Here is a 26,094-nt window from a genome sequence, read left to right as displayed (position 1 = left end):
GAGGAACAGGCTGAAGAGGGGATAATAAAGTATGCAGAGCAACAGATGAACTACAGTCTGTAATTGTAGATCTACAAAGTGCTCCTGTGTGATCAGTGGAGCTTAAAGAATGCAAATGAGTTAAAAAAAAAAAAAAAAAAAAAGAGGGCAGTTTTAATGTTTTGGGCTGATCTGTGTGTGTGTGTGTGTTTGTGTGTTATTCAGAGATATATGAATATTAAGTGTTATTAGTTGGATGGCTTTACCACTCAACAGTGTTTTTAATGAGTAGAAAAACAGCTTCAAGGACAGTAATTATCCCAGCAGCTTCATGTTTAACATTAAACACTAATCCCCGATGAATGGTGCTCATTCAGTATTATGTAATCGAACGTACGGCTCAATGTATTTGGACTTGAAAGCTGCTTTTGTAGCTGGAGCGTCATAAAACACAGCGTAAACACAGTGAAAATAAACAGATCTTCTTTAGCAGCTTGTTACTGAGCACCTGCTTTCAGTCCTCTGTGCCCCAGACGTCCTGGACTCTGGAAAGAGAAGAATCTCAATAACATACTGATATTGTTGATGTTTCCATTGTCTGAGGCCTGGAGTTATAGAGGAACTAGAGGGCGCTCTCCGGGCAGCTCCCTCAACTCTCCCTCATCAGAGCTGTCCAGTGTTGTTGCGCCAGGCCTAAAGGGCTGTCTGCTTTTGACTAAATCTACTCAAAGTTCCCTTGAGTACGAGAACAAGACCTAAAGACACCCGCGGCCTCGGCTTTGGCTGGAAGGGGTAAACCTCCAAATGAAATCGGTAGCTTTACTCTGTCCAGGGATTTGATGAGAATATAAAAATCCTACAGTAATAATAACACACATGTGAAGAATTAAGATTCATTCATTATCTGTAACCCTTATCCAGTTCAGGGTCGCGGTGAGCCTACCTGGAATCACTGGGCGCAAGCCAGGAACACACCCTGGAGGGGGCGTCAGTCCTTCACAGGGCAACACTCACTCAGATTCACTCACAGAGAGAACACATCACACTCCTCACAGACAGTCACCCAGAGGAAACCCACGCAGACACAGGGAGAACACACCACACTCCTCACAGACAGTCACCTGGAGGAAACCCACGCAGACACAGAGAGAACACACCACACTCCTCACAGACAGTCACCCGGAGGAAACCCACACAGACACAGGGAGAACCCACCACACTCCTCACAGACAGTCACCCGGAGGAAACCCACGCAGACACAGAGAGAACACACCACACTCCTCACAGACAGTCACCCGGAGGAAACCCACGCAGACACAGGGAGAACACACCACACTCCTCACAGACAGTCACCCGGAGCAGGACCTGCTGCGCCGAATTAAGATTCACTACAATAAATTATTCATAGACATTGTTCCTCTAGCTCTGTAATTACGTTGTGGAGCAACAGCATATAAAAGTGCAGCAGGAAGCACAGCAGCGTTAATAAATCAATATTTTATTACAAAAGGCAGCGATGCAGTGATCACAGGTTACACACGGACAGATCTTAAACAACTCGACCAAATAAAGATCAACCAAAACTACAAAGAAACGGGGCGTCTTTTCAAACGAGAACGAAACAAGAATGAGGTTCAGAACATCTGAGTAAGAAATAAAAAAAAAGAGCAATGGAAGCATACGTCATGGGGTTCATTCACGCACCTGTGACTGTCCACTGATGTGGGCGAGTGTGTGAGTCCACAGGCGTGTGTCTGGACGAGAGCATGAAGCTGATCTCTATGCTTCTCTGAAATTTCCACACAGTCGCCCTCTCAGCTTTAAAAACAATACTTACAGCAGACTACAACGGACAGTGCTTGTGTAGGAATTATGAGTAAATCAGTGAGTAGCAACAAATTGTAAAGCTCCACTTCCCCTTAGGAGCCTTACACGTTACACTATGAGGGTGTTGTCAATCTAGAAGTGTATCAACATATAAACAGCTGGAATTTAAAAATAATATAAAAAAATGAGGCCTTCTGTGGAGGCCCCTCTAGAGCTTTCCTGCCTCTCTGTATTTAAGCAGCAGAGGGTCATCGGCGCGGAGGGGGAAGGTGATGCTGCGCTGGTGATAGAACCGAGGATCGTTCTCCAGGTTCTGGATCACATCCGACAGCAGGTGGGCCCTCTCCACCCCACAGCCGGGGGCTTCGTAGTCCAGAGAGGTGAAGTGGACATGGAGGTGGTAGTAGGACGGCTGGTAGTGTAGATACACTCTGAGTTTACTCTGACGGACCCCAAACCGCTTCTCAATGGCCTCCTGCAAGAGACAAAAGAGCCTTAAAGAGACTAAAGAAATCTGCACTTCAACTTCACCAAGCCTTTTCTAAACCGAGCCACCGAGCTCCTTCATCCCTTACCACAGCAAAGTAGAGTCATAAATAAGTTTATATTCATGAGCAAGTCATTTCTACCTCCAAAAAATAGCAAACAATATTTCTGAAAATAAAGATGATATATTATTAGTAGTTTCTCTGTAAAGTACAGCTCCCTAAGGGTGTCCCACAAAATGGCGGCCATAATTTAAATAGATTTAGAGCGGAATATCTGATACGTCCAGGCCGCTAGGTGTCAGTAACGGCTGTTTCATATTGTGAATTATTACATAAAATGATGGAATGCGGTGCGGATCGGTGGCGCAGCAGGGAGTGTCGTAGTAACACAGCTCCTGGGACCTGGAGGTTGAGGGTTCGATTCCTGCTCCGGGTGACTGTCTGTGTGGAGTGTGGTGTGTTCTCTCTGTGTCTGCGTGAGTTTCCTCCGGGTGACTGTCTGTGAGGAGTGTGGTGTGTTCTCCCTGTGTCTGCGTCGGTTTCCTCTGGGTGACTGTCTGTGAGGAGTGTGGTGTGTTCTCTCTGTGTCTGCGTGGGTTTCCTCCGGGTGACTGTCTGTGAGGAGTGTGGCGTGTTCTCTCTGTGTCTGCGTGAGTTTCCTCCGGGTGACTGTCTGTGAGGAGTGTGGTGTGTTCTCCGTGTCTGCGTGGGTTTCCTCCTGGTGACTGTCTGTGAGGAGTGTGGTGTGTTCTCTCTGTGTCTGCGTGAGTTTCCTCCGGGTGACTGTCTGTGAGGAGTGTGGTGTGTTCTCCCTGTGTCTGCGTGGGTTTCCTCCGGGTGACTGTCTGTGAGGAGTGTGGTGTGTTCTCTCTGTGTCTGCGTGGGTTTCCTCCGGGTGACTGTCTGTGAGGAGTGTGGTGTGTTCTCCCTGTGTCTGCGTGGGTTTCCTCCGGGTGACTGTCTGTGAGGAGTGTGGTGTGTTCTCCCTGTGTCTGCGGGGGTTTCCTCCGGGTGACTGTCTGTGTGGAGTGTGGTGTGTTCTCCCTGTGTCTGCGTGGGTTTCCTCCGGGTGACTGAATGAACGATGGAATGCTCTTTTAAGGTTTTAATAAAATATTCTTTCAAAAAAAGAATCTACCAAAATAACATTTACATAAACCCCATCTTCCAGGGCTTCCTCAGATTCAACATGTGGTAAAAGATAAGTTCAAAAGCCTGTAAAAACCCTTTTAAAAAATCAAGATTTTAAATGATTATCACCTACTTGTTAATAATTCACAGAAACGTTGTAAATATTGAAAGTACAAGCCTTAATTTATTATTATTTCATCTTAATTATTATTTTAAAATACAGTGTAGGTGCAGAATTCAAGAAAAATGTTTAAAAATATTCTTTTTGTTTGTAAAGAGTTACATACTACACACATTACTGTTTTTCCCCTTTTCCAAGAGAAGAAATTGATATCTGAATCAATGCTGCCACCTATTGGTCAAACAAGGCTTGAGGCCCATAGGAAAATAATGCGTTAGTGGACACTTACCAGTCCCTTTTGGCGGATGTTTCTAAGCAGAGGGAGTTCATCTCCTGTGAGATCTCTCAGACTCTTTATGTCCCTTCTGTGTACAATGGCTATTAAATACAAATCATCCAGCTGCAAGAGAAAAGAAGTAAATATCCAGCTGTTAGTGATCTTGTGTCTGTTTATGTTAAAGTCATCGCTGTGTGGACATCTGCTCTTCTATGTTTCTGTTTTTCCCACTTTGCTGCAGTAGTAGTGCGGGAACTTTACGTTTTATTTATTTGTTGTAAAGCCCTAACTTTAAGAAGACTCAGACGTAAATTAAAGTGTTCACCGACCTGCTTCTGGTCCCATTTGAAATCTGGCAGCAGGACAAACCCCACATTAGGATCCGGATCTTCAAAAACGATCCTGTCTGCCTCAGCTTTCTTTTCCAAGATGTTGTGCACCCACTGCAGAATATAGTTAAGTTTGTTTAAGAGTCATAAAACATCAGCACGGCACCTATAAAAAATAAATAAGCCACAACCTGCTATTTACACTGACTTTATCACCATTAAAAAGGATCATAATTTATTCATTAAGCTTAATTTATTATCAACATTAAACAATTCTCTCAAGTAAACCACTTTGAAATTGTTTTGCTGGACACAGTCTAGTGTTAAAATACTAAGTGTAGGCTATTAGTCACCCGGAGGAAACCAACGCAGACACAGGGAGAACACACCACACTCCTCACACAGTCACCCGGAGGAAACCCACGCAGACACAGGGAGAACACACCACACTCCTCACAGACAGTCACCCACGCAGACACAGAGAGAACCCACCACACTCCTCACAGACAGTCACCCGGAGGAAACCCACGCAGACACAGGGAGAACACACCACACTCCTCACAGACAGTCACCCGGAGGAAACCCACACAGACACAGGGAGAACCTACCACACTCCTCACAGACAGTCACCCGGAGGAAACCCACGCAGACACAGAGAGAACCCACCACACTCCTCACAGACAGTCACCCGGAGGAAACCCACGCAGACACAGAGAGAACCAACCACACTCCTCACAGACAGTCACCCGGAGGAAACCCACGCAGACACAGGGAGAACACACCACACTCCTCACAGACAGTCACCCGGAGGAAACCCACGCAGACACAGGGAGAACACACCACACTCCTCACAGACAGTCACCCGGAGGAAACCCACGCAGACACAGGGAGAACACACCACACTCCTCACAGACAGTCACCCGGAGGAAACCCACGCAGACACAGGGAGAACACACCACACTCCTCACAGACAGTCACCCGGAGGAAACCCACACAGACACAGGGAGAACCTACCACACTCCTCACAGACAGTCACCCGGAGGAAACCCACACAGACACAGGGAGAACCTACCACACTCCTCACAGACAGTCACCCGGAGGAAACCCACACAGACACAGGGAGAACACACCACACTCCTCACATATTATAAAGGGATATAACACACCTGGACACTGAAGCTTTGGCTGCTGATGAAGGGAAGAGTGATAGACCGATAGTCATCGCCAGACTCTTCAACCAGAAAAGTCTCCTGACGCAGATATTTCTTCACGTGCTTCTCGGTCGCTGGGCAGATCACCGTGGTCTTGATTTCTGTGGATGACACGGAATTTAAATCAGCGTTCACGTGTAAATAACATGTTGCTGGTTTCAGTCACACACTTCACACTCATTTACTTCCATGAAAATCAAGCATTATGTTGCATTATCATAAATTATTCATGTGTAAACACCATCGTCCAACCCCTCGTTATCTCTTAGACCTGAACAGGTGTTTTGTTGCTGCACCTTTATGTTCTGTGTTCTGATTGGCTGTTGTGCATCCTGTGCTTCAGTCAAAAGCAGAGCTGAAACACTCTTTATAACTTCAGAGTGAATAGCAAGGCTAGCTTAAGTGTATCTGTACGTATACATGAGAAATATATACAATGATTTGTGACATCACAAATACTGTGAATACAAAGAAGGGGATATTTGCATCTTAACTGCAGGACAACACAGATTAGTGTGGATGGTGAATGTTTACATATTAATGTCTGCTGGGCGTATGTTGTTAAAGGCTGATTAAGAGTGGAGCTACAATCTAAATGATGAGAATGTCTGAGTTTGCAGACACTGCTTCACTGAAATGAAACTGTGATGAAACTGTGATGGTCGTTTCCGGAACATCGGCTGTGCTTCTCCGTCCGTACCGTTGAGGTGAGGTGGAGCCTGGAGCTGGTATGTGCTGTAAATATCATTTTTCATCTCCAGCTTCAGCGTGCTGCTCTTCAGCATTTCCCCCAGAGTGTCCTGTCTGATCGGGGTCTTCTCCAGGATCACAATGGCCTCCTGCTCGTCCAGCTGAGGACACGAGGATACAGGAACTCAGTGGACAATAATCAACAGATTAGGTTACACTCACACACACACCATCAATCAATCAATCAATCCCAATCTCTCTCATACACACATTAATAATCTCCCCTCTCTTTTACACACATACACACACAATCCCAGTCTCTCTCTCTCTCACTCACACACACACACACACACACACACACACAATCTCCCCTCACTTTTACACACACAAAATCTACCTCTCTCTCTCTCTCTCACACACACACACAATCCCAGACTCTCTCTCACACACACACCCAATCTCCCCTCTCTTTCACACACACACAATCCCAGTCTCTCTCTCTCTCACACACACACACACAATCCCAGACTCTCTCTCACACACACACCCAATCTCCCCTCTCTTTCACACACACACAATCCCAGTCTCTCTCTCTCTCACACACACACACACACAATCTCCCCTCACTTTTACACACACACAATCTACCTCTCTCTATCTCTCTCACACACACACACACAATCCCTCTCTCTCTCTCTCTCTCTCTACCTTTCCATGAATGAACATGGTTTTCTCCCGCGCTGAGTCTCTCAGAACCCGCTCTGTTTTGAAGCCCGAAACCGGACTGAGGAGAACCAGACCCTCGTTAGTGTCTCCGTCTGCACTCTCTCCTTCATCTTTATTATTATCTTCATGTTTGTCTTCCGCTCTGAGGCGCTTCGCCGGGCTCCGGTCCTCCGCCGCCATCTCTACTCACACCCAGCAGCAGCAGCCAATCACAGCCTGCCACGTCACTACGCTGCCAGCCACGCTGCGCGAGCGAGAAATTCAAATTCAAACGGAATTTTATATTTCAGTTCGAATTTAAATTCACGTTTCAAACCTAAACCGAATCTCCGCTGTATACACATATAGATTAAATATTTGAATTATTCACAACTACCAAGATAATAATACTAATGATAATACACCACAGTCCAGAGCTGCAGTTAAACCAACGTCTTTTTTATGTATTGTTTTAACGCGATGTAATTTTGGCTGGTAATCAATGCGTTTTTAATAAATGTTCCTATTAAATCAGACTATTATTGTTTGTCACACTTGCTCTCCATTGGTCAGATGTATGTCACGTGCTCCTCTGACACCGCCTCCACGTGTGGTTCCAGTTTTGTAAGATGAGGAAAAGGCTGTTATCAAACCAAGGGCTGTGCATCGAGAGCGGAGCCGTGAGAAGCTCAGAGTTTACAGTAAGTAGAAGCTTCAACTGTAAAAGAAAAGCTTAACTCTCTCTGTGCAGTGCACGCCATTTCTGAATGGAGTTTCTGTTCACGTCCACTGGAGTTTGTTTACGCTTCACGCAACTGATGCTTCTTTGGGAAACTGCAAAGAAATAATAGGAATCACTAAGGGTTTGTGTTGGCTCTTGATAAGTGTTCAGTAGCGTGTGTTGATATTTTGTGTTGAAAGCATTATTTTCAGATTTTCACACACACACACACACACACTCTCTCTCTGTCTCTCGCTCACACACACACACACTCTCACACAAACACTCTCACTCACACTCAAACACACTCTCACACAAACACACACTCTCACACAAACACTCAAACACACTCTCACACAAACACTCACACAAACACTCTCACTCACACTCAAACACACTCTCACACAAACACACACACACTCACTCAAACACTCTCACACACACTCACACAAACACTCACACAAACACTCTCACTCACACTCAAAAACACTCTCACACAAACACACACTCTCACACAAACACTCAAACACACTCTCACTCACACTCAAACACACTCTCACACAAACACACTCACACTCACTCAAACACACTCTCACACACACTCACACAAACACTCAAACACACTCTCACACAAACACTCACACAAACACTCTCACTCACACTCAAACACACTCTCACACAAACACACACACACTCACTCAAACACTCTCACACAAACACTCACACAAACACTCTCACTCACACTCAAACACACTCTCACACAAACACACACACAAACACTCTCACTCACACTCAAACACACTCTCACACAAACACACACACACTCACTCAAACACACTCTCACACACACTCACACAAACACTCTCACTCACACTCAAACACACTCTCACACAAACACTCACTCACACTCAAACACACTCTCACACAAACACTCTCACTCACACTCAAACACACTCTCACACAAACACTCTCACTCACACTCAAACACACTCTCACACAAACACACACACACTCACTCAAACACACTCTCACACACACTCACACAAACACTCTCACTCACACTCAAACACACTCTCACACAAACACTCACTCACACTCAAACACACTCTCACACAAACACTCACACAAACACTCTCACTCACACTCAAACACACTCTCACACAAACACACACACACTCACTCAAACACACTCACACAAACACTCAAACACACTCTCACACAAACACTCACACAAACACTCTCACTCACACTCAAACACACTCTCACACAAACACACACACACTCACTCAAACACTCTCACACACACTCACACAAACACTCACACAAACACTCTCACTCACACTCAAAAACACTCTCACACAAACACACACTCTCACACAAACACTCAAACACACTCTCACTCACACTCAAACACACTCTCACACAAACACACTCACACTCACTCAAACACACTCTCACACACACTCACACAAACACTCAAACACACTCTCACACAAACACTCACACAAACACTCTCACTCACACTCAAACACACTCTCACACAAACACACACACACTCACTCAAACACTCTCACACAAACACTCACACAAACACTCTCACTCACACTCAAACACACTCTCACACAAACACACACACAAACACTCTCACTCACACTCAAACACACTCTCACACAAACACACACACACTCACTCAAACACACTCTCACACACACTCACACAAACACTCTCACTCACACTCAAACACACTCTCACACAAACACTCACTCACACTCAAACACACTCTCACACAAACACTCTCACTCACACTCAAACACACTCTCACACAAACACTCTCACTCACACTCAAACACACTCTCACACAAACACACACACACTCACTCAAACACACTCTCACACACACTCACACAAACACTCTCACTCACACTCAAACACACTCTCACACAAACACTCACTCACACTCAAACACACTCTCACACAAACACTCACTCACACTCAAACACACTCTCACACAAACACTCTCACTCACACTCAAACACACTCTCACACAAACACTCACACAAACACTCTCACTCACACTCAAACACACTCTCACACAAACACACACACACTCACTCAAACACACTCTCACACACACTCACACAAACACTCTCACTCACACTCAAACACACTCTCACACAAACACTCACTCACACTCAAACACACTCTCACACAAACACACACACAAACACTCTCACTCACACTCAAACACACTCTCACACAAACACACACACACTCACTCAAACACACTCTCACACACACTCACACAAACACTCTCACTCACACTCAAACACACTCTCACACAAACACTCACTCACACTCAAACACACTCTCACACAAACACTCACACAAACACTCACTCACACTCAAACACACTCTCACACAAACACTCTCACTCACACTCAAACACACTCTCACACAAACACACACACACTCACTCAAACACACTCTCACACACACTCACACAAACACTCTCACTCACACTCAAACACACTCTCACACAAACACTCACTCACACTCAAACACACTCTCACACAAACACACACTCACACAAACACACACACTCTCACACAAACACTCACACACACTCTCACACAAACACTCACACACACACACACTCAAACACACTCTCACACAAACACTCTCACAAACTCTCTCACAAACACAAACTCTCACACAAACACTCACACACACACACACTCAAACACACTCTCACACAAACACTCTCACAAACACAAACACTCACACACACTAACACACACACACACTCTCACACAATCACACAAACACACTCTCACACAAACACACACTCTCTCACAAACTCACACAAACACTCACAAACACTCACACACACACACTCTCACACAAACACTCACACACACTCTCACACTCACTCTCACACTCACACACACTCTCACACAAACACACTCTCACACAAACACTCTCACTCACACAAACACACACACTCTCACACACACACTCACACAAACACTCACACACACTCTCACACAAACACACTCTCACACAAACACTCACACACACTCTCACACAAACACTCAAACACACTCTCACACAAACACTCTCACAAACTCTCTCACAAACACAAACTCTCACACAAACACTCACACACACACACACTCAAACACACTCTCACACAAACACTCTCACAAACTCTCTCACAAACACAAACACTCACACACACTAACACACACACACACTCTCACACAATCACACAAACACACACAAACACTCACACACTCTCACACAAACACACACTCTCTCACAAACTCACACAAACACTCACAAACACTCTCACACACACACAAACACTCACACACACACACTCTCACACACACTCACACAAACACTCACACACACTCTCACACACACTCAAACACACTCTCACACAAACACACACTCTCTCACAAACTCACACACTCACACAAACACATACACACTCTCACACAAACACTCTGTCTCACACACACACAAACACACACTCACACAAACATACACACACTCTCACTCTCTCACACAAACACAAACACTCTCTGTCTCAAACACACACTCACACAAACATACACACACTCTCACTCTCTCACACAAACACTCTCTGTCTCACACACACACACTCTCACACAAACAATCCCAAACCCAGTTATTTCCAGGTTTTCAGATGGGATCCAGTGGTGTTCTGCAGGAAACTGTTGGTATCTTATGGTCAGTTTTATTAGAAAGAAAAGGAAGCCACCACGTTTTAATCCTACAACCTTTTAATAGTGTTTTATCAGAAAGGCATTTATTTCTGAATTTCATGCAATAGGTGCATCTCCTGTTATCATCGGCACGTCCAGTGTGTAACGGCTGTTTTCTCCAAACAGAGAAGCCATGAAGCACAGGTGCATCCACTGGTTCCGTAAAGGCCTGCGTCTGCACGATAATCCTGCTTTAAAAGCTGCTTTACACGACTGCGAACACTTCTATCCCGTGTTTATACTGGACCCCTGGTTCCCCAAGAATGCACATGTAGGAATAAACCGATGGAGGTTTCTGACTGAAGCTCTCAAAGATCTGGATTCCAGTCTGAAGAAGCTCAACTCCAGGTGGGAATAGTACAATCCAGGGTTTTTGAGGAATGGTTAAGGGTGGGGGGTGTACACCAATCAGCCAAATCAACCGGTAAAATCGCTTCACATCACTGTTGTCACTGAGAATGATCTTCCATTCCCTATGGGGTCCTGACCAATCGAAGTTGAGTGTGACATGGGGCTAACAAAGTATGCAGAGCAACATGTGGACTACAGTCTGTAATTGTAGCACACCAAGGTGCTCCTGTATGGTCAGTGGAGCTGAATGGACATGTAGGTCATGTTAATGTTACGGTTGATTGTGTCTATTGATGGGATGAAGATACTTGGCAGGGGACAAAGGTGTCGATACACAGAGGCCTAGGAATCAATATGTGGTTATTTAATCCTTAATGTTAATGTTAAGTACGGATGCACCATTAAATGGGAATTGTAGTCCATATTTTGCACTTAATCAAATCCCTCAGTGATTACTCATTCATTCTTTATCTGTAACACTTATCCAGTTCAGGGTCGCGGTGGGTCCAGAGCCTACCTGGAATCATTGGGCGCAAGGTGGGAATACACCCTGGAGGGGGCGCCAGTCCTTCACAGGGCAACACACACACACAAATGGACACTTTTCACACCAATCCACCTACCAACATGTGTTTTTGGACTGTGGGAGGAAACCGGAGCACCCACGCGGACACAGGGAGAACACACCACACTCCTCACAGACATTCACCCGGAGGAAACCCACGCAGACACAGGGAGAACACACCACACTCCTCACAGACAGTCACCCGGAGGAAACCCACGCAGACACAGAGAGAACACACCACACTCCTCACAGACAGTCACCCGGAGGAAACCCACGCAGACACAGGGAGAACACAACGCACTCCTCACAGACAGTCACCCAGAGGAAACCCACGCAGACACAGGGAGAACACAACGCACTCCTCACAGACAGTCACCTGGAGGAAACCCACGCAGACACAGGGAGAACACACCACACTCCTCACAGACAGTGACTCGGAGGAAACCCACGCAGACACAGGGAGAACACACCACACTCCTCACAGACAGTCACCCGGAGGAAACCCACGCAGACACAGGGAGAACACACCACACTCCTCACAGACAGTCACCCGGATGAAACTCACACAGGGAGAACACACCACACTCCTCACAGACAGTCACCCGGATGAAACCCACGCAGACACAGGGAGAACACAACGCACTCCTCACAGACAGTCACCCAGAGGAAACCCACGCAGACACAGGGAGAACACAACGCACTCCTCACAGACAGTCACCTGGAGGAAACCCACGCAGACACAGGGAGAACACACCACACTCCTCACAGACAGTGACTCGGAGGAAACCCACGCAGACACAGGGAGAACACACCACACTCCTCACAGACAGTCACCCGGATGAAACTCACACAGGGAGAACACACCACACTCCTCACAGACAGTCACCCGGATGAAACTCACACAGGGAGAACACACCACACTCCTCACAGACAGTCACCCGGAGCGGGACTCGAACCCAGAAGCTGTATCCCTGGAGCTGTGTGACTGCGACACCTACCTGCTGCGCCACTGTGCCGACCCCTCAGTGATTATATGTACTTATTTACAAAGAAGTATATGGATAATATTACATTCATTTATTTAAAGTAAAGTACACTGTAAAAGAGTCAGTGTTGTCATTATATCGCAACACAAGGACTGATTGCAGCACAAATGTAACCATTGTGTCATCTGTGTTGGTTCTTCCAGACTTTTCGTTGTCAGAGGAGTGCCCAGAGAGGTTTTTCCAAAGCTCTTTGAGGAATGGAAAATTACACGTTTGACCTTTGAGGTTGACACAGAGCCGTACAGTCGAGCACGAGACAAAGAAGTGATGGAGCTGGCGGAGCACCACGGCGTGGAGGTCATTACTAAGATCTCAAACACTCTCTACAACATAGAGAGGTAACCTGGAGTCCGGTTTTGTGCTTTTTTTAATGGTAATAACTTGGCTACAGCCTGGACAGTGTGTTGAGTTTTATCCTATTAACAGGATCATTGACGAGAACGATGGGAAGGTTCCTTTGACCTACGTCCGCTTCCAGACTGTTTTAAAACGCATCGGTCCGCCAAAAAGACCAGGACCTGCCCCGAACAGCGAGGACATGAAAGGTATTGCGTAAAATGAATAATTCTGTATTTCCATGGACAACTGCTACGTCTTTAAGCTTGTCCTTGCTTTATCTGTTGTTCTACTGTTCATCCAGGTGTGACCACGCCCTGCTCAGAGAACCATGAGGAGAACTATGGGACCCCAACCCTGGAGGAGCTTGGGCAAGATTCTTCCACATTAGGACCTCACCTTTACCCGGGAGGAGAGCAGGAAGCTCTGAAAAGACTGGATGGATGCATGACAAGAACGGTAAATCTCTAAAGGTCACACACAGACACACACACTCGAATAACCGTCAATTACAGCTTAAACACCCAAGAACTCTATTACTCTCCTCAGTAGATCTCAATCTAGCACCCAGTAAAACTCAATTTGCAGAAGACTGAAGGCCTGACTCCAGTGATTAATCATCTGCACTGGGTTTTTTTTTTTGCTGTGTTTCTCTTGATGGCAGGGCTGGGTTTGCAGTTTCGAGAAACCGCAGACGTCCCCCAATTCCCTGAGTCCCAGCACCACCGTCCTCAGCCCGTACGTCAAGTTCGGCTGCCTGTCTGCTCGCACCTTCTGGTGGCGCCTCACGGAAGTGTACCAAGGGGTGAGATTTAAGTCACAAAGTCATGCATGAACTCAACACAGTTACGTTTAGCAGGCTGTAGATTGTCCAGGAGGGGGCGCTCTTAACACTCCACTATCTTTTCCTGCAAACTCAGATTAAACTTCTTGTCATAGGTGGATTCATTAATGACACATACAGAGATGAACCGCATAAAAAAGACATCGGAAGCGTTAATAGTTCTTTGCGTTGTTCTGTATACAACACTAGCCTTTACCAATATACCATCGCAGTGCTTTAGATGAGTGACACTATGTCCTTATCCTATTCTTCTCGGCAGAAGAAGCACTCTGACCCTCCGGTCTCTTTGCACGGCCAGCTGCTGTGGAGAGAGTTCTTCTACACTGCGGCTTACGGGATCCCAAACTTCAACAAAATGGAGGGCAACCCCAACTGTGTGCAGGTGGACTGGGACAGCAACCCAGAATACCTTGCAGCATGGAGGGAGGCAAGTTTAACCATCCACAGCCACTTCAGTGGTCTGATATTTGGCTTGATCCAGGTCTACAGGATCAACAGTCAATTCTAATGCCGTTTGTGTTCACTCAGGCTCGTACAGGCTTTCCCTTTATCGACGCTATAATGACGCAGCTGCGACAGGAGGGCTGGATCCATCACCTCGCCAGACATGCTGTGGCCTGCTTCCTGACCAGAGGAGACCTGTGGATCAGCTGGGAGGAGGGCCAGAAGGTCTGGGTTAGACATAAAACCATCTACCGGGCTCTTTAATATCAATTACCATGTATTATATCATATAAGGACACTCCATACACATACAGTCCTGATAATATGGTTCCTTAGAGTGGTGTAGGGTTCCCTAAAGAACCTTTCAATGTGCAGATCTTTAAATAAATATATTTACTTTGAATTAAAGGCAAGGAACATTTAGGAATATTATTAAAACGAAATACATTTCACACATTAAAAAGGGAGAATACCGTGAAAGGAATAATAAGCTTGGTGTGTATTCGTTTTATACAAAAATCGCTCGTTTTCTAGGTGTTTGAGGAGCTGCTGCTGGACGCCGACTGGTCACTGAATGCAGGCAACTGGCAGTGGCTCTCAGCCAGCGCTTTCTTTCACCAGTTCTTCAGAGTCTACTCCCCCGTCGCCTTCGGGAAGAAGACTGACAAGGACGGAGAGTACATAAAGTAACAATCTGTCAGGCAGTGTACTTAAGTTATTACATGTTATACTAATGACCTCATACGGTAAACACGTTTCTTGTATTTGCTGCAGATTGTAGGAGAATATAAATGTTTGTTTTTTTTTTTTTTTTTGTGGTTTAATAATTAGCGACATAATAGAAATATTTATTAATACACTACAATGTGTGTAACATATCTTTAAGGAAATACCTCCCGGTCCTGAAGAAATTCCCCACTGCGTACGTATACGAACCGTGGAAAGCTCCAAAAAGCATCCAGCAGCAGGCAGGGTGCATTGTGGGTAAAGATTACCCTCGTCCCATTGTGGACCACAATGTCATCCACAAGAGAAACATCCAGAGAATGAAGGCAGCTTACGCCAAGCACCCGAAAGACCCCAGCGGCAGCCGAACTGAGAGGACAGGTGGGTCTTATTCCTGAACTATCTGCAACAACAGCATTGAAGGAGCAATCAGTCAAGCAGCTAAGAATGTTTATGAAAGTGATCTTGCTGTTTTTTACACTTACGTTCTTGTAATTATTGTGGATTGGCGACTCAAAAGTGTCTGTAGGTGTGTGTGTGTAAGTGACTGTGAGTGTGTGTGTGTTGCCCTGTGAAGGACATGGCGCCCCCTCCAGGGTGTATTCCCGCCTTGCGCCCAATGATTCCAGGTAGGCTCTGGACACACCGTGACCCTGAACTGGAGAAGGGTTACAGACAATGAATAAATGTATAAAGTGCCCTTCACAGGGCATGAAATATCAGCTTGCTCTCTAGGTCTTGAATGAACCAGTTTATGCTCCATAGAGTGGGTCCCCTGTAGGGAGTACATTATCTTTGCTGCATCCAGGCCACTAGGTGTCAGTATAATGACCGCTCTCATAACAGGAAGAAGAAGAATTGGATAAAATGACTGATTGCTCCTTTCAAACTGATACTATTATTATTAGTTATTATAAACTTTTATAATCACACTGTTATAGTACTTATGTTGATTTATTTTTTTCTTCTGTACAGGCCAGAAACGTAAATCAACGTCAATCATGGATATGCTCAAGAAGAAAGCAAAACACTGAATTTCTGTCAAGCTATTTAAGTTTATGGGTCAGTTATTGGGTTCTTAAAGGGACATACCACTTTAAAAATAGTATATAATGGGTTTTTTCATGTTTGCTCTATTCTCTTGGAACAATAATGTGCACTTCTGCTTCATTGGTATAATTTCCATGGCTTTTTTTCAATACGTTTCTCAAACTACAATTCCCAGCATGCATTGCACAAGCGGCAAAGACATTCACTGACGTAGAGGACGATAATACAACTCCACCGCAGTAGCATAGGGTTTCCCTTGGCATCAGCTACTGGGGAAAAAAAACACAACCATCATGTTACATCATCCTTTTCTTATTTTCGCCAATCATTCCACTGCACAGTGATTCTGTAGTCAACAGGTTTTAGACGTGGCCAATGTGGGGATCCACTGTGTGGGGCATAAACAGGTTCAGTCTGGGACTCCAAAGCAGTTTGATTCTTTTTTGATACGAGTTGCACTTTATGGAATGAAATGTAAAAATAAACATTAATGTTCATAAATATCATTTGCTGGTTTAAAAACCACGTATGGCTCCTTTGGACTTGGTTGAGGCTGGAGTGTCTGTGGTCAGCGGTCTGAGATCATCTTTAAAAAATGTATATGTTTGATGCAGACTTTTATTTTGATGCTAGAACACATCCATGGCACTTTTCCCAGCACAAAAGACTATGCAATTACAGCATGATCATCAACAAAGATCTTTATATCTCATGGAAACAGCGGATTACTATAAAACAAATAAGAAATGTCATTAATTCAGAGACATTCTTTTCCACTGCAGAATCCATTACATCTTAATTATTTCGATTACAGAGAGAACTCCCTCAGAAAACGACTAACAAAGAAACAGACCATTACACACGTAGACAATGAAGTTAATGCTGTTCTCTGTTCTTCCGCACCAAAGAACGGCCTGTTGAAAACAATAACTCACACTGATGGCATGCATAATGAGTAATGAGAAGAATGTTCTCTTTTATCCTGAATGATTAATGTAGAGGCTGCACCTAAAAGTTTCACTGGACCGGCTCTAAATACATCCATTACAAAAAAAAAATTCTGAAAAGAAGGGCATTAATAGGTTCTTTGTCCCTTTTTCACAGCAGTGAACGCTTCTACTTTTCTGGGAAGGCTTTAGCCTATGAGCCAAAACATTGCCCGTGAGAATTTGGTGCCATTCTGGTTCAAAAGGTTTATTGAGGTCAGTCAATGAGGCTGAATGAGTTTTTTTTTTTTTCTGGATCATAAAATAATCGAAGGGAGACGTGGTGGAGCAGCAGGTAGGTGTCGCAGTCACACAGCTCCAGCAACGGGTGACTGTCTGTGAGGAGTGTGGTGTGTTCGCCCTGTGTGAGTTTCATCCGGGTGACTGTCTGTGAGGAGTGTGGTGTGTTCTCCCTGTGTCTGCGTGGGTTTCCTCCGGGTGACTGTCTGTGAGGAGTGTGGTGTGTTCTCTCTGTGTCCGTGTGGGTCTGTGAGGAGTGTGGTGTGTTCTCCCTGTGTCTGTGTGGGTTTCCTCCGGGTGACTGTCTGTGAGGAGTGTGGTGTGTTCTCCCTGTGTCTGTGTGGGTTTCCTCCGGGTGACTGTCTGTGAGGAGTGTGGTGTGTTCTCCCTGTGTCTGTGTGGGTTTCCTCCGGGTGACTGTCTGTGAGGAGTGTGGTGTGTTCTCCCTGTGTCTGTGTGGGTTTCCTCCGGGTGACTGTCTGTGAGGAGTGTGGTGTGTTCTCTCTGTGTCTTCATGGGTTTCCTCCAAAAATACACATTGGTAGGTGGATTGGTAACTCAAAAGTGTCCATAGGTGCGAGTGACCCACCGTGACCCTGGACTGGATCAGCAGTTACAGACAATGAATCAATGAATGAATTTACCTAGTAAATGATATTACTGCTGTTTATGATCCGTTTGGCTTTGGATCTGATTGTGTGTGCGTCTGTAGAAGCAGCGTAAAGTGTATAGACCTAAAGGTGATGATTCAAGTGCAATAGTTTTTGTAAATTGTCATTTGTTATATATTTTATAAAATAATTCGAAAATTAATATTTGTTTCTAAAGAAAAGCCTCTGAGAATGTGTACATTTTTCATCCAGACACAATTATGCAGTTAGAGCATTAAAAAAATAATGACGAATTTAAATCCAAATTTCTTTCAGCTTCCATGATGCGCTGAATTGTTTTCCAAAAAATTAAGACGGTTATGACATTGGAGACAGGCACAGTCCTGCTGTAGTGAATCCAGCTTGGGTTCATCTCAAAAATGTCCATTTGAGTTGTCCAAAAAGCACTAAATCCTCTGTTTAATCCCATCTCTTGAATACAGTTTTACCCACTACCTTCACACGATGTTCCTCTCTCGCACAGGCTCCTGGTAAAGGATGCGTCTAAAGTCAAAGGCACTGAGGTCTATGGTCTGAAAGCCTCCATCCAGAATGAGCTCAGCCACGGCTCGTCCGACCGCTGGAGACTGCTGAAGGCCATGACCGCTGAAACCCGTGGCGAAGAACATGTTGTTGACCAGTGGGTGGACGCCCACGATGCCGTTCTGATCAAACGAGTTGTAGTCGTAAAATCCCGCCCAGGCTCCGGACACCTGAAACAAATAAACATTATGGAAACTGCACTACACTGATGTGGGAAACGCGCTCACGGTCGATTTCTCACAAAATGTTCACCTTCAGACACTCGAAGGGAGGAGCCCGATGGCACAGGAGCGGCCAGACCTTCTCATGAAAAAACGTGTGGTCCACCTCCAGGTTACTAACGTCTGGTTCCTCTGTCTGTCGCAAAGAAAATACACAGTGACTCCTCCCACTATGACCAGGTCAGAAAGGTGTGTTGCGAAAGAGGGAGGGGGAGAGAAGAAGGAGGAAGGAAGGGATAGAGAGAGAGAGAGAGAGAGAGAGAGAGAGGGAGGTGAGAAGGGAATGATGTAAGGGACAAAGAGAGGGAAGGAAGGAATGAAGAAAGGGAGGCACTAAAGAAACAAGTATGGAATAGTGGAGGAATAATAGAAGGAATAATGTTCATACCTCCTCTGGAGATTTCCCTGTGATATAATTTCCTCCGAGCCCCTCTCGCCTCACGTAAAATCCAGAGTAATCGATGAGAAATGGACACTCCAGACCTGGTCCGTCTGGACAATGCACCACATAAACATACCTGCAGGACCAAAGTGATACAAAAATCCCAGTCTTCTCACAACACGACAAATAAATTGTAATTTTTCCCTACCCCTTAAAACAGAGGATTAAAGAGTGTTAATATGTGGTGTATTCACACCTCTTTCGGGGTTCCACAGGTAAAGAAAGGCCAGCCACGGTGTCTTTGGGTCCGTGTCCGATTCCTAGCATTTCAGCGATTTTCCCTGAAGCTGCACCTGCTGCGTTCACTACAACAGCACACTCCACGGGCTGGTACTCCAAACTGTTGGGCATCCGCACCTGTTACAGCGGCAGTTTATGCTTTCATTCATTCATTAATTAATTCATTCATTGCCTGTAACCGCTTATTGGTTTCAGGTTTGCTTTGAGTCCGGAGCCTACCCAGAATCAATGGGTGCAAGGCAAGGACACGCTCTGGGGCGCCTATCTATCGCAGGGCAACACACACACGGACACATTTGAGTCGCCAATCCACCTAAAGACGTATGTTTTTGGACCATGGGAGGAAACTGGAGCACCCGGAGGAAACCCACGCGGACACAGGGAGAACACACCACACTCCTCACAGACAGTCACCTGGAGGAAACCCACGCAGACACAGGGAGAACACACCACACTCCTCACAGACAGTCACCTGGAGGAAACCCACGCAGACACAGGGAGAACACACCACACTCCTCAGACAGTCACCCGGAGGAAACCCACGCAGACACAGAGAGAACACAACACACTCCTCACAGTCACCCGGAGGAAACCCACGCAGACACAGGGAGAACACACCACACTCATCACAGACAGTCACCCGGAGGAAACCCACGCAGACACAGAGAACACAACACACTCCTCACAGTCACCCGGAGGAAACCCACACGGACACAGGGAGAACACACCACACTCCTCACAGACAGTCACCCGGAGGAAACCCACGCAGACACGGGGAGAACACACCACACTCCTCACAGACAGTCACCCGGAGGAAACCCACGCAGACACGGAGAGAACACACCACACTCCTTACAGACAGTCACCCGGAGGAAACCCACGCAGACACAGAGAGAACACACCACACTCATCACAGACAGTCACCCGGAGGAAACCCACGCAGACACAGAGAACACAACACACTCCTCACAGTCACCCGGAGGAAACCCACACGGACACAGGGAGAACACACCACACTCCTCACAGACAGTCACCCGGAGGAAACCCACGCAGACACGGGGAGAACACACCACACTCCTCACAGACAGTCACCCGGAGGAAATCCACGCAGACACGGGGAGAACACACCACACTCCTCACAGACAGTCACCTGGAGGAAACCCACGCAGACACAGAGAGAACACACCACACTCCTCACAGACAGTCACCCGAAGGAAACCCGCACAGACACAGGGAGAACACACCACACTCCTCACAGACAGTCACCCGAAGGAAACCCACGCAGACACAGGGAGAACACACCACAGAACTCCACTCAGACAGTGAGCTGAGGAGAGGGTCATATCAAACTCACATTGACATATTTGATCCTTTTCACGTTTACGTCTTCTCCATCCACAGTTTCGGCTTTTTGTGTGGAGCATCTGAATCCTAACACATACACACACACAGTGATCAAAATTTTATCAGAAATACTAACTTTAAGACGATGAACACATTTTAAAAGATGGTGCCCATTAATGATCAGTATAAATACAGTTGTTGTTAAAATATAATAAAAGTGTGCAATTTTTTCTAACTATATGTATGCACACAATAAATCAATTCAAATCAATTATAATGTCCTAAGAAACCTGGGACTATCGTAATAAAATCTGCAAGCATGACTGGACAGCAGCTTGTTGATCAGCACAAATAAGACACTTTAACAAGCCTAGAAATGTGTCACTAAACAAAACAAGGTTTGGAACAGTGTTCTGCAGTTACACTGTAGCTCGTGTGTTATAATCAGTGAAAGGATTGGCAAAGGTAACCTGTGACTTCTCCAAAGCACTGGTAGACTCCCATAGACATGGCCTTGCATCGGAAAGCGTTCAGCAGCGTCCAAGGGTCAAACCAGCCTTCGTTCTCCAGCCCTGGACAAGACAATGTGGGCAAAGCTTTTTTATCATATACAGGTACTGTGCATAAGTCAGAGACCCTTTGTTTATTGCCATAAAATTATACGAGAGGATATGAATAATTTCTGAGGAGATTCAATATGAGGCGAGATCATAAGTAGGGAAATATTAAATGGTGCAGGTCTGAGAGCTGTCCTCTCAGTCTTCCCCTTCGCTCAGTATGATGCTGGTGAATTTAGCTCACAGAACAGAACTGGAAATTTGGTCGTCTTCAGTCGTGTTGAGCTCCAGTGGCGTTGTGTTATCAGCGGTTCAAAAAGAAGCAGTGGTTGGGTTGTGTGGTTAATAATTACAACCAAGACCAACCATAAGATGCCAAAGCAATCCCGTCTGTGTTGATCCAAGGAAATCTCTCTTTTAGCTGCGCTGGGGACAGGAGAATGACTTTAGCCCCAAGCTCTCTGGAGAGGAGAGTAAACAAACAAACAATCAGACACAGAAGTCAATACATTTTTAGGGTCTAAACACTTGTTAGCGACGAGTCATTGAGGTTTTGAGAGACTTGTTGAAATAATGTTAGCTGTAAAAGTAAACAGTGTTCAGTGACTGGTGAAATGGAAGTTAAATTTTTACATTGGCCTCGTGAATGAACTTTGAGACGAGGTATTTTGAGTTCTATTAAGTGTGAGTTACTAAGTCTGTTGTTCCTCCACTGTATAGCATACCCCTCCCTTTGGAATACAGGGTGGGCCATTTATATGGATACACCTTAATAAAATGGGAATGGTTGGTGATATTCACTTCCTGTTTGTGGCACATTAGTATATGGGAGGGGGGAAACTTTAAGATGGGTGGTGACCATGGCGGCCATTTTGGATCCAACTTTTGTTTTGTTTTTTTCAATGGGAAGAGGGTCATGTGACACATCAAACTACGTAGTTTGTGAAGATACGAGATATGCAGCACCTGAAACTACGGATACTGGAAGCCTGTGCTAGCATTTCTCCTGCGGTGTTGCTATCATTGTGTGAAGAGTGGGAGAAGAGGGTTGCATTGACAATCCAACACAATGGGCAGCACTTTAAACACATTTTATAAGTGGTCAGAAACTTGTAAATAACTCATGAAAGAATAAAGTTACGTTAAAACCACACCATTGTTTTTCTTGTGAAATTCCCAATAAGTTTGATGTGTCACATGACCCTCTTCCCATTGATAAAACAAAAGTTGGATGCAAAATGGCCGACTTCAAAATGGCCGCCATGGTCACCACCCATCTTGAAAAGCTTTCCCCCCTCCTATATACTAATGTACCACAAACAGGAAGTTAATATCACCAACCATTCTCATTTTATTAAAATGTATCCATATAAATGGCCCACCCTGTACATTTAGATTGTGCAGTTTTCACCGACACACTTCTTCTTTAAAGTCAGAAGGAATAAAGCATGTAGCACCTTTGTGTAACATGGTTCTCCTCCATAATGTGAGCCACATCTTCGCTGGCCAGGAAGAGGTAACCTGAATGATTAAACTGCAGATCAATAGGGTCTTGGTTCAACACGCCAAGATGATTCTACACAGAGAAAGACAAAGAGTTACAACAGGGATTCAGTAACAAACACAGAGTAAAGGTATATGTTATTTATATAAATTACATTTATATTCTTCATGAAGTCCACCGAGGCCATAGAAAGCTGGATGTTTTCTTTAAGGGAGAACTGCTGTCGAATTCCACCGGCCGAGAGCACAGTGGAGGCTTGAGAATACTTCGAAGAAACAGAAAGACGACAGAAAACAATGTTAATAACAGTACATTCAGTGAGCAAATAAATGCAGTTCTGTTAAAGTATTTAACGTTCAGTAACTAACTTGTGGATGGTTCTACAATTAAAAAGCTGTGCAGTTACATATAAAACATACAAACTGATTTATAGCAGGTAAATTATTATAAGTAGGTAACTACAGTATATTAAGGATCTCTATAGAAGTGATTCCCATCCATTGGGCCATAGTGCTTTGTGTTGACTGTCCTCTAGTCCTTCATCAGCAGGCACAGGACACCGGGGGCTGGACATTGTCTCAGTCCAGCAGTGACATTGAGAGGTCTGAAAAGTCCAGTAGCACTGCTGTGTCTGATCCAATGCTGCACACACTAACATCACCACCTCATCAGTAGGCACTGCTGCACTGAGAATGATCCACCATTCAAATCACAACTGCCCTACGGTGGGTGGTCCTGACCACTGAAGAACAGGTTGAAATGGGGCGGACAAATAGTCAATGTAGCTGACTGCTCTATATAGTCATAAGTGTATACTGCAGCCTGTAAACGTTTCAAAATTAACTTGACAGGCAGCAGCTACCACTCACAGTGGGGTCTTTCTCCACCAGCAGCACTCTCACTCCTTCTCGGACCCTCTCCTTCTTCTTCAGCCAGTAGGCAATGGACCACCCGATCACACCTCCGCCCACAATGACGATGTCCGCTCTCTCCGGGGGCAGGCCTTTGGTCAGTGTAATGGGGCTCCAGTCACTGCCAGGCGTCATCACCGACAACTTCTCTCTGAATGCTTTCACCTGACTCTCGAAATCTATATCAACACAACATCATGGGGTTCAGTGCTGTGGGTCTGAAAGGATGTGGAGCAATGTTACACGGATAATCACACAAACATTCACAGTCCCCACACAGTTCAATAGGAAGAACATGGGCTAGCTGCGTTCAAGAAGGCGAGGGGTCTGTGTGCATGGACTATTAGTGGGACTCGTGGGCAGAGCAGTAATTCTCAATATGGGGCCCACTCTCTGTATGAACTCGCAGTGGGCTGTGTCCATTTAGAGGCACTGTATGTCATCAGGTGGGCCCTATGTTTAATCCCTCATGGCCTCATCACTGACCCAGTGGGGCCAACATTTAACCTGTGGAGCTACCCATTCAGGCCCTATATGTGTGTGTTGACCTGAATGTTTTGATCAGATTTGGCTGTAGACATTTCTTTTCTTGTTTAAGACAATCCTAATAAATATACTTTGCAAAATAATTCCCTTTGATTGATTTATTAGATGGGCGGCACGGTGGCGCAGCAGGTAGTGTTACACAGCTCCAGGGGCCTGGAGGTTGTGGGTTCGAGTCCCGCTCCGGGTGACTGTCTGTGAGGAGCATGGTGTGTTCTCCCTGCGTCTGCGTGGGTTTCCTCCGGGTGACTGTCTGTGAGGAGCATGGTGTGTTCTCCCTGCGTCTGCGTGGGTTTCCTCCGGGTGACTGTCTGTGAGGAGTGTGGTGTGTTCTCCCTGCGTCTGCGTGGGTTTCCTCCGGGTGACTGTCTGTGAGGAGTGTGGTGTGTTCTCCCTGCGTCTGCGTGGGTTTCCTCCGGGTGCTCCGGTTTCCTCCCACAGTCCAAAAACACACGTTGGTAGGTGGATTGGCGACTCAGTAGTGTCCGTAGGTGTGAGTGTGTGACCCACAGCGACCCTGAACTGGATAAGCGCTTACAGATAATGAATTAGATTTAGAAGCGATACAGATAATGAATGAATGATTTATTTGATAATAACCCTTAAATTACACAGGTTTTCACTCGCTGTCTCTTTGCACTCCTACAGATACACTATGGCCAGAGGTTTGTGGACACCCACTGACACATTTCTTTTGAATTAAAGGGTCTGTCAACCCTGAGCTGGTCCCTCTGCTGCTCTAACAGCTTCTCTGCTCCACAGCCCAATGCTGGGGGCTGTATACCCCTCTAGCCGACGCTTTGTATTGAGTGTGGCTGATGTGCAGGTTTGCCAGAACGTTCCAGTTAGATTCACGCTTGGCTAAAGAGATTATACAAGAGGTTCTGGTCCCATATTACTCTAATGTTAATAACATTAAAACGAAGGTTCTTCTAGACTCACTGTAGACCTGAAGCTGAGAAGCTCGGGTTTAGTTAAAGCTGAACTCTGACTAACCTTAGCAGGCTAACTCACCTTGGAATAAGTCTTTGTGGTTGTGTGAGCTGCTGTTAAAGCTGCGCGGCTGTAGCGCCGCAGACCTGCCGCCCGCAGCTTTGTGGACCGAGCCGGGGAGGGCGCGGAGAAGTTTGCACCACCTCATCTTCTCTTTAATACAAGTTCAATGAAACAAGGCAAGCAACGTCACAGCAACCACTCCGCATGCGCACAACGTTCGCGCGTAGCCCCGCCCTACAGGACTGCCCCCGCTCATCCCCAGCCAATCAGAGCGAAGGTGGAGAA

General features: G+C 45.7%; 3 protein-coding genes across 4 annotated transcripts; 1 reads left to right on the top strand and 2 right to left on the bottom strand.

The window, feature by feature from the left end:
• Window positions 1-1,468: 1,468 nt before the first annotated feature.
• Window positions 1,469-7,000, bottom strand: dcps (decapping enzyme, scavenger). Its single transcript, XM_066651502.1, has 6 exons — window positions 6,762-7,000; window positions 6,064-6,214; window positions 5,319-5,464; window positions 4,153-4,266; window positions 3,836-3,946; window positions 1,469-2,281 (listed from the first exon to the last, which is right to left on the bottom strand). The coding sequence occupies exons 1-6, from the start codon at window positions 6,957-6,959 to the stop codon at window positions 2,015-2,017; spliced, it is 987 nt and encodes a 328-aa protein (XP_066507599.1). The 5' UTR covers window positions 6,960-7,000; the 3' UTR covers window positions 1,469-2,014.
• cry5 (cryptochrome circadian regulator 5) lies at window positions 5,765-17,164 on the top strand. Of its 2 annotated transcripts, none has more exons than XM_066651499.1 (12): window positions 5,765-6,070; window positions 7,332-7,459; window positions 11,397-11,618; window positions 13,376-13,570; window positions 13,659-13,777; window positions 13,873-14,027; window positions 14,233-14,373; window positions 14,672-14,839; window positions 14,941-15,081; window positions 15,391-15,542; window positions 15,743-15,963; window positions 16,558-17,164. In XM_066651499.1, the coding sequence occupies exons 3-12, from the start codon at window positions 11,404-11,406 to the stop codon at window positions 16,614-16,616; spliced, it is 1,566 nt and encodes a 521-aa protein (XP_066507596.1). In that variant the 5' UTR covers window positions 5,765-6,070; window positions 7,332-7,459; window positions 11,397-11,403; the 3' UTR covers window positions 16,617-17,164. The 2 variants fall into 2 exon arrangements, with proteins under 2 accessions (XP_066507596.1, XP_066507595.1); XM_066651498.1 differs by lacking the exon at window positions 5,765-6,070 and adding an exon at window positions 6,129-6,264.
• Window positions 17,165-17,241: 77 nt separating this feature from the next.
• On the bottom strand, window positions 17,242-25,969 carry foxred1 (FAD-dependent oxidoreductase domain containing 1). The gene is made up of 11 exons (XM_066651500.1): window positions 25,828-25,969; window positions 24,229-24,449; window positions 23,514-23,624; window positions 23,313-23,431; window positions 22,222-22,316; window positions 21,769-21,870; window positions 21,309-21,385; window positions 19,911-20,071; window positions 19,661-19,790; window positions 19,304-19,408; window positions 17,242-19,221 (listed from the first exon to the last, which is right to left on the bottom strand). The coding sequence occupies exons 1-11, from the start codon at window positions 25,952-25,954 to the stop codon at window positions 18,967-18,969; spliced, it is 1,503 nt and encodes a 500-aa protein (XP_066507597.1). The 5' UTR covers window positions 25,955-25,969; the 3' UTR covers window positions 17,242-18,966.
• Window positions 25,970-26,094: the final 125 nt, after the last annotated feature.

This window comes from Hoplias malabaricus, chromosome 18, assembly GCF_029633855.1.
Source record: "Hoplias malabaricus isolate fHopMal1 chromosome 18, fHopMal1.hap1, whole genome shotgun sequence".
Classification (NCBI taxonomy): Eukaryota; Metazoa; Chordata; class Actinopteri; order Characiformes; family Erythrinidae; genus Hoplias; species Hoplias malabaricus.
The sequence above is the reverse complement of the archived record's forward strand: the minus strand, read 5'-3'. Positions and strand labels throughout refer to the sequence as shown.